This window comes from Fringilla coelebs (assembly GCF_963513975.1).
Source record: "Fringilla coelebs genome assembly, chromosome: 2".
Lineage (NCBI taxonomy): Eukaryota > Metazoa > Chordata > Aves > Passeriformes > Fringillidae > Fringilla > Fringilla coelebs.
The window spans coordinates 69110134-69123420 of NC_140029.1; the positions used below are offsets into that span (position 1 = coordinate 69110134).

General features: G+C 37.2%; 1 protein-coding gene across 6 annotated transcripts in view; it reads right to left on the bottom strand.

The window, feature by feature from the left end:
- The window catches only part of FRY (FRY microtubule binding protein), a 224677-nt gene that overhangs the window by 93861 nt on the left and 117529 nt on the right, over positions 1-13287 (bottom strand). For all 6 annotated transcript variants that reach the window (XM_084200872.1, XM_084200873.1, XM_084200871.1 and 3 more), the window contains 8 exons: positions 12045-12184; positions 10004-10094; positions 9552-9631; positions 9356-9436; positions 7623-7791; positions 5209-5301; positions 5015-5113; positions 2449-2550 (listed from right to left, as the gene is read on the bottom strand). In XM_084200872.1, coding sequence (XP_084056998.1) covers positions 2449-2550; positions 5015-5113; positions 5209-5301; positions 7623-7791; positions 9356-9436; positions 9552-9631; positions 10004-10094; positions 12045-12184 — 855 coding nt within the window. The remainder of the gene's footprint in view (positions 1-2448; positions 2551-5014; positions 5114-5208; positions 5302-7622; positions 7792-9355; positions 9437-9551; positions 9632-10003; positions 10095-12044; positions 12185-13287) is intronic.

Here is a 13287-nt window from a genome sequence, read left to right on the forward strand (position 1 = left end):
AAACTGCAACTGATGCCATCAGAAATTCCTGAATGTGTATGGGTCTGGGTCCTGCAAAATGACAGGAAGACAATCTGCCAGTGATATGGGAAAGGACTTCAACTTTCAACGTGGCACCTGCCACAAGCTTAGGAACAGAAACACTGGTTTTGGGCCCCAATTTCCATTCAACTTCTTGACAATACATTTTATGCAATAAAATTTTATATGGACAGAAAACAATAATATTTTTTTGTTTATTATAGCAGCATACAATGGTTGTCACACATTTGGAATAAGTAGTAAAAGGAATGCCAAAGATAACTTGGCATATTAATCTCTGTGGGATTTTAAAATAATAAAATCAGTTACAATCAATTTGTTTATTAAACTTTAATTTGTTTATTAACCTGTTTAATTCCAATCCATTTTTCATCAGGTATAATCACATCAGTCCTTGTACAATTCTGACCCAAGGATTTTATTTCTTCAACAGGTGATGAAGTACATTTATCAAAATTTATTCTTATTCCAAAGCTTTCAAGAAAACAGCAGGCTGTGGCTGAGTTAAGGAAACAAGAGGCTGTGTAGCAGAGAAGGAAACTATCTGTTAACAAATGTCCAAATAGCCCAGTGATGAGGAATTTAGCTGAGAGGGCCATTGAGAAAGAGGGAGGAGAAAAGGGCTGAGACAGTATATCATTGGAGTTTTCAAATAATAGTAGACCAGTTTTTTGTGTGATCAGTAAGCTGCATGGCAGAAACAGGATTAAGAGGAAGATGACAAAAAGCCAAAGATACATCCAGGGACATTAAGGGCATGTCCATGAGCAAGATCTGTCCAAGCTCATGGTGTTGATGTGCAAAACTCTCCCTCTAACAGATGGATTTCCAGCTTTTCCTCCAGCTGTGTGAGTTTGGCTTGGGTTGTGAGGTGTCAGCCTGTCTGGTGAAAAGATTGTTTCAATGGCTGGGGCATCTCTTTCTCTGTACTGGGATGGAGTGGCCAACCACTTTATTACTCGAGCCACACATTCAGCTACCTTGCTTTCTCTTCAAAGTAAAGACTGAATTAGTGTCACCACATTAATCTGAGAGCCCAATAAATTGAAGCATATATCAATGAATTACAGGTTGCAGGATAAATTCCAATTTTATTTTCAATCAGTAAGATAGGACCAACTTTTCTTATATTTTCTCCGATGGTTTCAAATAATTTATCAGGATCTTCTTAATTTTCAGAAAAATATATATTCCCATCTGTCTTTGCCTTTTGTGAAGCTTGTACAATTGCATAAAACCCCACAAAATTAGTTTCAATAACAACAAGGTTATTTTCTGAATCTCTTTGCAAGTAATTCTAATATTTGCAAGTAATTCTAATTAATAATTCTAATGCACCCTCACTGGAGGTTAGGTATTCAAGTACTGGAGGAAAGAAATCTTTAGGCAGACTGAACATTCTTAAGAGGTATTCTAACAGCAGAATCCATATGAAGAGAGTCAATACAAATTTTTTCACTAAGACAGAGAGAAAGCATGACCAGAAAGCAACAGCAAAAAAGGATGTAATATACACCTTTTTCATAAGCTTGAGAAGTCAGCTTTTGGAGAACAGATATTTGCCTCTGAGCTGAGAAAGTGGCTGAAATGTGAAGTCTGTATGAAGTTTAAAGTCTGCTGTCAGCAGAAGCCTCCTAACCACTGGTTCAGCAAGACACAGTAGGGAGGCCCTTCATTTGCTCTAATCACTTCACTGTGTTTCTTATATTGCCCTTTTCAGGTGGGCACAGGACCATCCATTCACAGGGCTGCAGTTTTAGCATGGCATGGGACATGAGTTATTGCCAAAGTAAAAGGCACGTGGAGGAGCAGCTATGATAACTAGCACATGTGCACTGAACACCACCTGCAGCCTGGGAACCACAGCAGATTGCAGTGGAAAACTAACCTTAAACCTCAAAGATCTAACATATGGCAAGGGAATAAGAAGGGCTACATGGAGGAAAAAACTTGAAACTGTTTAGGGTTTTTGCAATGCAAACGGTTAACACGAGTTAATGGAATCAGTGCAATGGAATCAGTGTCCTACAAGTAGTTCCATTTTGAAAAAGCAATAACAAGTTCTTTGTTTCCAATGCTTATGTGAAAAAAGCAAGTTACTACTAGCTAATTTTTGGTATGTCACTCAACCTATTAACTTCCATCAGCATTTTTTTCTGTTTCACAGGTGTTTGACTCAGCCTTGGTTTGAGTCAGAGGAACAGCAGAAACTCAAACTAGGCCCAAGAATATTTTTTTGCTATTGAAAAAACCTGCACAGCTAAAGAACTTGTACTGTCAGGAGTAAAGTTATGTATGGAATCAGATAATAGCAATAACTCAGCACATTTACCTAAAAAGGCTATGCAACAGATCAACAGTGCATACTGAACTCCGAATACAATAGCAGAACCAAGAGATACTAACCTTGAGATTGGAAAGGCAGTTGTTGAGGAAAATATGCCATCTGTTTAAAAAGAACTGCTTCTGACTGACACAAAGCAGGCATGTTACCAAGGGGTACAAAGCCTAAACAGGAAATGGAAAGTGTCAATAAAGTGTTATTTGCATGTCTACACAACACAAAACTAACTCAATAGAGATACTGTCAACTTGAAGTTCTAACCCCTCTGTTTTGTGCAATACAAGTTAGCCAACTTAGACACATCAGTAAACAGTACTATTTAAAAGGAGCCTTCTCTAAAGCTGTTACAGGTACCTTTCAAGGATGAACTAAAACCAACCACGTGTGCTCACAGCAGTGTAAGATAGGGTGCAATTTTACAGATTCTCAGGGCTAAGTTCTGCCAGTTTACTGAGAAATAAAAGCATGGAAATAACTAAACTTTATTATTATTATAACAACAGGACACAGAGATTGTTGGAACTTGTGAATCAGATGACTATTACTCCTCAAAATCCGCAGTCACAACATTTACCGCAAGACATGTCAAAGAATTGTGTTAAAATCCAGGGAAAGCCTGGATCTGCTGGGAGTTACAGCTTGTGAAGTGAAAAAAAGAAAGGAAGCAAAGCAGAACATAGAAGTTGAAATACCGTAACCCATCCTCTTTGCCAACACTTTAACACTTGCAAACAATACACTAAAAAATAAGCTAAAATGCACCTAATGATTTGGAAACCGACTCTGCTATTTCAAGAAGACTAAGGTTCCAGTTGCGATGTTAATAAATCCAGTCAGGACATAAAAGGTGTTAGTAAAAAATAAGGTAATGTTCACTTTAGGATGGATTATTAAAAAAATTATCCCTAAATTCTAATTTCAGTTACAGCTCAAAGTATAAACACATTCTAAATCTCAGTTTCTGTTCCAGTAAGACGTAACATAAACTGTCCATATCTAGGTTAATTTCTTGGGCAAATGGGAAATTTACATTAATTATACTTTTTATAATCTTCATCTCCAAAATACACATGGGACAGGATAACTGAAGTCTTCTCACAGAAGACTTTCTTACTATACAGTTGAGTACTTGATTGGATCACAGAGGAGTTCAGTAACATTCCAAGAGTGTTTCAGCCCATCCTAAGGAAGATCCCTAGGAGGGAAGAGAAACCATCTACTGGGATTTCCTAATTCTCTCCATTCACTACCAAGAGAACCTTAATGACTAGCTCACACGAGGCAGTTTTAGATAGAAAATGAAGCAAGGTGACTCCCCCCATGCTGTCTGTACAGCGAGTGCATGGATTCACCAAACACTGATCTTGGTCCAGTTCAGACTTTAAGGAGTGCGCTTTCTTCCTGGAAGTCTGGAAATATGCACTGCAGCTATTTCTGTCAACTGTTTGCCTTTCCCCTCCTCCTCCTCCTCCTCCTCGCAATGTTTGTATTTCTAATCACACCCTCACAAGAATCTATTCTATTTTGTCACTTTTAACTATGTAGCCTCCAGTGTGGTATGTGTAGACAAGCAATCAAATGCAAAGGCCCAGCTGTGCAACCCTTTCTCAAGAATGTAGTATTGACTTTGGCAAGTATGGCCACAGTTTGGGAAGTTTTATTTAATGTAAAAACTGTACAAAAAAGCTCTACCCTGCTGCAGTTCCAACAATGTTTTATTAACTCAAAAGAGTGGAACAGAGCCACACAAACTCAAGCAGAATGAAATCAGAAATCCATCTCAAGCCTCCCACTGGTTCAAACTGGATCAGGACTGCACCTCAGGGGATGCTCTGACTGTCCCCTGGGAATGCTGTAAGAGGCAGAGAGCTCCAGCACACTCCTGCAGTCCTCCCAGCAGTTTTGCTAGCGCCAATGACCGGTGTCTGCTGAAAGAACTGGAAACAGGGAAGTCTTTTTGACTTTCCCCTAGAATGAGGGAGGACAAATGACAAACTTTCTTTACTTAAAAGGTCCAAGACTTCAAAATGGATTAGCTAATGCCACACTGCTGACAGGCGCTGACCCAGTTGGAGAGACAGACTGCTTAAGGCAGCCAGCATCAAACTGACTCAGATCCTCACTTAATTCAGATCAACTCATGATTCCAAAAATACACTGCAGTGCCACTGTTCATCTCACAGGAAAAAAAATTAAATAGGGAGCTACACAGTAGCCAAGTTATGGATTTAAAAGGGCATGTGTTATACATTTTTTCCTTCCTACAATGTATTATTTAAGCCCCGTGAAAGAGTTGTTCCCACATGCCTCATTTGTTCTCGCTTGACAAGAAGTGAACTCTATTCTTTCTCCTCTTCCTAATGTTTACACATAACAACTATGAGAAAACCTAACCATTTAATAACCACAGAACCAGAAGCTGACAACATATTTGATTCAGACTAATTTAAACTATATTATCAGTAAAATAAGTACAGTTATTTTCTGGAAACACAATAATCTTCCCTGCAAACAGAAATGTATTGGTTATAGCCAAATCCAAATAAAACCTTTCGCAATTTCCCAAGGGTCTTGCTCAGAAATACTTATAACAATAAACTTTAACCTCTGCTTCTTAGGGTTACTAACCAATGAGTGTTTCTTTCGTGATGAAAGTTCAAGCGTTGTATCATACAGGCTTTCAACAAAGTTCCTCAGACAGGGGACATTCACTTCATTTTTAACAGCCTGAAATAAAATTTAATGTCAGTAAAAAAACTTTTTCAAAAGCTGTTTTATCTAATTTTAAAATTTCATGCAAACAACATCAAAAATAAACTTACAGCAGCTACGGGGACAAGAATTTCAACAAACAGTCCTGCCAGTGCATGCTTGATATCTTTGTCTTTAACTTCAAGGAAATAATGTGCACATTCCTAAATTAAAAAAAAAAAATTACAAGAAACATAAATTGCATATCAGTTGGAATAAAGACCTCTGAATCTTTGCTGAATGTGAATCACATGTCAGTGACTATTTTTATCCTTCAAATCCCACTGAAAACATTTGCCTCTTAACTTCTAAATCTGCATTTTGCAGCAAGCAGAAAGCAGGACACAAGTCAAGATCAAGGAGCTGTTACTCTAATCCAGAAAGTCTCCACTGACTCCAGCTGTGCCTGGTGGTGTTTTGGACTGGAAATTGAGTTAGTCTCAGGGGCTGACCTCATGCCCTGTGTGTATTTTCAGGAGCAAAACTAATAGTCAACATGGACTGCTTCACACAATGCTTTGAGAGGCCAGAAAAGGAATGTAATTCTCTGGTTAAGACACACGGGGCAATGAAAATTTTATGGTAAATATTTTTGGATGAATTTCATTGCTAGGATTCGTTGCATATTGAGGGTCAATATGGAATTGTGCTATGTGAGGACAATTTCCAGCCTGCATCTGGGGATTAAGAAAAAAATAAAAACAGACTTTGTCCTAAATAAGCAGTGAACTACTCTCCAGACAGCTGTGTTGCTCAGGAAGTGAGGGAGGGGAGATAAGCATCCACCCACTTGTGTGTACAACTTCTCTGAGGATGACAAATCCTATTGCCCCATTACTTTTTCTCTGGGTTCAAGGCCCAAACAGCCCCTGACTGTAGGAGGAAGGTCCCCACTGACCATTTTTCCTCCACAGTCATGCAGAGCAGTTTAAACCTCAGTTCATGCATATTTTTTTCCTGTGTGCTAACAGGATTATACAACACATGGCTTCAGTCAGGCCAGCCAGGCTTCCTGAGGTGCTTCTGCTCTCTTTGGGGGAAGACAGGCTCTTCTAGAGCTCCCTCCTGAAATTAGCTGACCCTTTGAAAGTATCTCTCTCTACTACAGCAGCACTGGGTGACAGAGGTTTTAGGCGAAACACTGCATGGAGATACTCAAACAAACGGCTCAAAGAGTTGAAATGTACTTCACCAAACTGAGCAAACGAGGTTTTCCCACATGGACAAGTTTGTCTTACGATGCAGAGTAGTAAATAGAAGAATTCATGTAGCAGGGGAAGGTAGAGATCGAAATTTCAGTTTTACTGTATAGGATTTTTACCACAAATTTTAATAGTAGTGAACACTGGATAAATCTGAGCCACAGCTCCATTCACTTATCAAGGCAAGTGCACTGAACATACATTACTTTGGTATTTTGCCAGCTCTTGATAACTTAAACTAAGTTGACACATACTAGTATGTGTCTACATAATTAAGAGTAAAGTAGGAAAAAAAAAATGCACCTGTTACTGTGTTGTTAAATATGTCTTAAAAATGAAATTAAATATGGTTTAGAATATACAGCAAAGCTGAAATAGAATGTGCTTCCTGTTCAGGACTTAAAAGAAAAAGCTCAGTGTGTCTGTATGCCTGTATATTTGTATTACAACGCCAAATTTTTACTTGTGGGCATCTAACATCGATTTTCTTTCCTCCATTTACACCATCGATACACTAAACTTTACATGGAGGTTTATATAAGATATTTCTTTTACTGGATGAGTGGGTGCAAAGCATGTAACCATGTGGGTGATCCCAAGAAAAAACAGGGGAATAGAAAGATTAAGCTGAAGAAACCTGCTGGTGGGAACAAAATCAATTGAACATTACCAGCAAGAACTCTGAAACATGAAGTAATTTCTTGCCTTTTACAAAATTATGTAATCTATTAATTTAAAGCATTCATTGTAGTCAAACTATGTTCAGTACTAGTGACTTTTAAACCAGGAGAGTACAGAATGCGCTCCACAGCAAGCAGGGGGAAAGTGTAGTAGAAGGAGACAACACGTCCAAAAGAAATTCAGTCCAGCTTTTGCCTCAATTCTCTGTCTCTTCCTCAGTGGTTTCCTCCATTAGAAGTTTCTCTCTTTTCTGGAAACTGTGTGAGTATTGGAAGTTTCACTTTGGAGGCAGTGAGTAGCTAGGGAGACACAGCTAGGCACGGACACGGCAAGGGACAGCTGTGGGACAGTGGGGTGGAAGGGCTGGGGTCTCCAGAACAAAACCTCTTCCAGCTGGAGGGTGAGCTCTAGGGACTAGAGATATATGTAAATGACTAATGAAACGCTGGTATGGGGTTCAGAACAAGCAGAAGTTAGCTGCATGTAGGTTTATGTGGGAATGACATACGGAAAATCTCCTGGAATATTACATGGAAAATAAAGGCTAGCCCATTCAGAAAGGGAATTCTGGGAAACCACAGCTATGTACTTAAGAATTTTACCTGCATAAACTGAAGAGAAGCTTCGAAGTCCTCCACAGGATACATCTTAATGCGAAAGAATTTCATTCCCATTATAAGACTGATAATGCTTTGAACTACATACGGGCTCTGCTCCTTATGCCGCAACTCTTTTAGCTCTGCCATAAATTTCTTCTTTACAGCAGGAAATCTATGAATTCAGATCGGTTAGTTTCAAAAAGTTCAAAATCCATATTTGAAATGTATCATAAGGTATATAGACTGGGGAAAACCTAAAGAAGATAAAACTTAGGTTGTCTAAAAGTACCATTTCGCTCAGTATTTGAATAGGGTTTTTTTTGTTTAGCTTTCTTTCACTTCTAATAAGCTGAGAAAAGGAAGCATACAGCCTGATCTTAGTCCTTCTGGATAACCACATGTTTCAAATTATTTTATTACCATGCATCCCTTTTACATAAAAACTAACAATGTCACTCAAATAACCCCTTCAAATGTTTTTCAAAAATCCATGATGGAAGATAGCTACCTTGCAAGTACATGTAATATTTTCAAAAGAAAATGTTTATACTATAACCCTGAAAATATTCCTACAGGCAGTTTGCCCCTTCAGTTTTTTTCCCTAATAGCCATTACAGTAACACTTAAGCATTAACAACTACAATAACTCGGGATAGAGGACTCTGTGATAATTTTTGTTCTTCCCCACAAGTCTATTGAAGGTGTCTTTGGAGACACATTGGCCATAAACATGATACCCTAGAAGGAGCACCCAACATGACCTCCTACCCTTTTTGAGACAAAATGGAAAGATTGTAATTGTCACAGTGGGTGTAGCAAGTAACAACCTCTCGTTATCCCCTTTGATAGACAACCCAAGCGAACTGAAAGAAACAGGTTAGCAGGAAGAAGCCCTTCAGTGACAGAAACATCTTAGCAAGGCCCTTCAAAACTTTGACAGTCAACTTGAAGCTTCAGACGCAGATGCAACTTCTCCTTTTGCACTTGACCCAGCCAATTTAGAGGCCCAGGAAGGACCTTAGCTAAATTGATATGATTTCCAGAATCTCAAAGTGTTTTAGCCACATCAAGCCAAACTGACTGGTTTTGTAGATCTGAGACTTGCCCTCAGCAGCACCAAAGCTTTAGGAGACAGATAGCATTACATCAGGGCAGTGAAATCCATCCTCTGCTTAGTTTGTGGTTTAAGTGTACAATGAGATGCTATATTGGGTACATGAGATCCTGAGTTTGATTGTTTCCAAATTCAAAATTTAACATCTGACCCACAAAATGCTTTATGTCATCTGTTCTAAGAAGGATGAAGGGTTCAGAAGCAGACGCACTAAGTTCTGAGCTGAAATAGCTGCAGAGAGCCTTAACATTGTTGCTATGCAGGAGGATAGCCATTTATAGGTTTGCTCAGCTAAAGAAAAAAATAACATCTACAAAAAAGCTAGTTAAAACAGCTCTCTTCAGCCCTTTGGGCTTTCTACAGACGTCATTGCTGAGAAAGGAAAAATAATGCTGCTGTAGTTGAGTTGAATTTATTCAGTATCACTGGACTAGATGCAGAAAGCCTGTGATTCCCTACAGGCCTATGTTCTAGAACATCTGGATAAATAGAAGGCCAATGAACTGAAATGACTTATTCCTACAGAATACTTAAAGAAAGTGAGAAAATCAGAATATTCACATGCTAAGCAAGCAGACTTTGTCATATTTATGAAGGAAATAATATATTGAATTTTTCTTACTTTGCTTGAGCTAGAACACCTATTACTTCTGCATACAAATCTGCAACAATGTGCATATTCCCAGTGTTAGGACCAAGGTACCTAGCAAGACACAAGAAAGAATTCTCAGCTGAGAAAACATACTGTTTAAACCACAACTATTACAAAAATAAGAAAGTATCATTTTAATAGAATTTTTGCATGAAAAAAGCCTTACCCTTCTTTGTACTTAAAGTGCTTGAAAGCCAAGTTAATAACATCATTTACCAAACTGTCTATTACAGGATGAAGTGGAATCTGGAAACATAAAATAAAATATAACAAGTACACATGTGCTAGTATTACTGAGGGATATCATCCATTCAGAAATATATCAGTTAAAATAGCATGTAGCTAACAAAATAGCTAAAATGAGCCAGCCATTCTATGTTTATTTAGTTTTGAAGATAAATACTTTAGCTCCAAAGACTTGGCAATGTAAGGTCAGTATGAGCAAGAATGCTATGTATCATACAGGTGCAAAAAAGACAGCAATGAAGAAGCATGCAGGATGTACTTCATGATTTCATTATAATCTTAAAGAGGAGAACAGAAAGAAGAATCCCAATATTCACTTGCATTTCTAATTTCCATCATTTATTAGTTAATGGACAATTTGAGAACTCCTACCTGTTTCAAAACTTCTATTAATACTAAAGAAAAAATAAAATCAATAGCCAGATCTCTTCTCTCCATTAAATAGTCCCTCTGCTGTTCATCACTGCAAAATCAAACCAAGAAACACAATATTTTGGAGAAGTGTCATAATTCATATTATATGCCTTCTTCAATTACATAAATACAGATAACAGGGAATTGTGTTCTACATTTTAAACTGCAGTCCAGCATTTCAGAAAGTAATGTACTGTTATGCTCTTAAAATCTGAGATAAGCAGACCAAATCTATTTTGTGACTGTGATGTTCTTTCAAGTGCTTATATATCACCTATGCATTTCCTCCTTCGTTTTCTTACAGTTAAAGATCCACAACTATAAAAAAAAAAAAAACCCCAAAACCAAGGAAACTTGTGGATTCTGTATTCTAACAAATCGATTTAATTTAAATTTATTGCTGATGTCACCATGTAGACCATTCTTAATTACACTTTGGAAGCAAATGTAACTCTGTGCCATCAGATTCATATTTAGACTTGTCATGAATTTTGACAAATGCCTTAAAAGTACCAGTGGAGAAGTCACAACCAAATTGTATTATCTCTTAAAAAAAGTTCCAGTGTTAATTTTTTAACTTTGGCAACACTTGTCAAACTTTTCAAACACATTTCTTGTACAGAACAACACAGAGGAATAAAAGTCTGAGGTGAATAGCTTCCAATAGAAATATTTGATTCAAAATACCCATTTGAATCAACTGATTGAAGTTTAAAAGTGTACTGAAAAGATAACATGAAATATACAGTACTTTTTTGTAAAACTAAACATTAAAGAAACAGTTCTGCAGTCCATTTGAAGCATTTAACATGATTCCAGTGAGATTTTTGTGTAAAATTGGCACAATTCTTATAAACATTGAGAGTTTTAGTGATTTCAATCGTATTTATGTAATACAATATGTATTACATAAATATAATATCTAATTTGTAATAAAACAGACATTTGAGAGTACAACTTGATCAGTATTGAAGCAAGTTATTTGCATTTTGGTTTCCTTTGGTTTTACATTAACTGGAGAAAGGACTCATTATGCATTCCTTCTGTAACACCACCCATTGACAGAGTGGTCTTGTTTCACTGCTAAACTGACTTCCAACGAAATTTTGGGTGGAGTTCCTGAAGACAGCTATTTATGAACAGGTAGTCGTGGAACAAGTTGGGAGAAAGAAGCAATTTAAGGCAAGGATTCATCTCACCCAAAAGGAGACATCTAATTAATGAACTGTGTCTTCATACTGCCCACTTCTACTGACATAAAGAGTCAAATTCTGCTTAATTTCTACTTTGGTATCTCAACCTACCCTGCCCCCCCCACCTTGTTCCAGCAACTACTGCCTTTTTTAGTTACTGGGTTAATATAAACCCAATGTGAAGAATTCCTTAGCATTTCTGAACACCAGTATTAATTTTCCTGCTGTTTCATTGAAGCATGTAAATATAGTACTGAAGAATTCAGAAAAACTCAAAAGTTTGAAGAATATACCTGAACCACGCTTCCAGACCTCAATATAACCAAGATCACTTTGCTGCCTTACCACTGAAGAACTATTGACATCATTATTTTTGTGTGCTTGTTACTTTTAAGAGGTATGCTGCTAAAACTCCCTGACTGATTCTCAGGTTTTCAGATTGAGGGTAGGCATATGTGTATTTTTTTATGTGTAAGCAGAACACTATATAAGAAAAATTCTTCCAAGTGGCACAGAATTATTGCTCAATCACTTGAATAAATACAGTTCATACAAACTGGTATTTAAATATGAAAGCATCCAAAACATCTGTAAGGCAATTGCAACATGACTGTTATGTTTGAACTATGAGGATCATAACATGAAAGACACAATTATTCCATCCATCAAGAAGCCGAGAGAAGAGTTCCAGGAACAAGCAGAAAAATGATACAGCTTTCAAGCTTCTGCTACCTCAAAAAACTAATGGGTGAAGTGTAACACACTTTACCTTAGAATTTATCAATTACACATATTCAAAACCATACCTTTTGGATTTAGTGCTTGTTCTTGGTCTGTACTCATGAGATTCATCTTCTATGCCGTTCTGCCTTTTATACCAATCAAACAAAGTGCGCAGGATAGAGGGTAGACAATATTCTGAAAGTGAGCTCATTGAGCTTATAACCTATGGGGAAAACACAATGAATCAACAAATGAAATGCTGTTCAGGTTTTCTCTCCTCCTTAAAAAGAGTACTAATTCAATGGTTCTTTCTTGTTTTCATCCATTTTTTGAGAACTATGGCACAAGCAGTGACTTAATATTCTGCATTTCCTGTCTTTAAAAGATGTGTGGACATGGCACGTAGGAACATGGTTTAGTGCTTAGATTTGGCAGTGTTGGGTTTGTGGTTGAAGTTGATGATATCAAAAGTCTTTTCTAACATAAGTGAATCTATCTGTAAAACACAAACAGAAATGCAACACCGGAGTGTATATTGATAGAGTCTTCATATTGATGATATTAAAATGCATTAAAATAGTGTTTAACATCTTTCAACATACCAGAAAATCATCTAGTTCTTCAAGCAGGTTATTTTGATTTGTTATACAATGTTGATTTGAGTTCAAACTGATTGTAACAAAAGAAAAAGTAATGAATTAGAGGTACTGTCTCCAGGGGTTATATATGATGGCTGGATGCCACCCTTGAAACTCCGAATATATTGAGAAACACCTCAAGTTCTGCAATAATTTTAATCAACTGACTATGCAAATGGATGGATCTTACTCATAGGCTCCCAAACCTGAAAACTTAGGAAAAAACCTGAAAACTTCTCTTTTATATATAGGAAAATGTGTAGAGTTTCTTGTGTCTTTGTGGGCACAAATAAGCAACACATACTTTACTTAAAGGTTGCCAATTAAACAGCTCTAGTGGCATACTGGATAAGAAGATTACTGCTCACTCAATATTAACTGTGTCATCAATTACAGAAACGTTACTGAGCATGTTGGAATGAAATGTGACTTAAACATTCTATTACAGGAAACTATGAAGCTACAAAACATGAAAAGATCAACAAGTAGGGGAAAAAAACCCCCATTATTATACAAGAGGATAATACATGTATTGCAACTGAATGTTCACAGCTACAGCATTTGCGCACATTCTAAGGAAAAAAACCAAAAAACTATTTAAAATAGGGAAGAAATTAGTGATCTGGAGATTTTTGACCACCTCAAGATCATGTAGGGCTTGATCCTGTGAAGTGCTGAGTATCAGGAG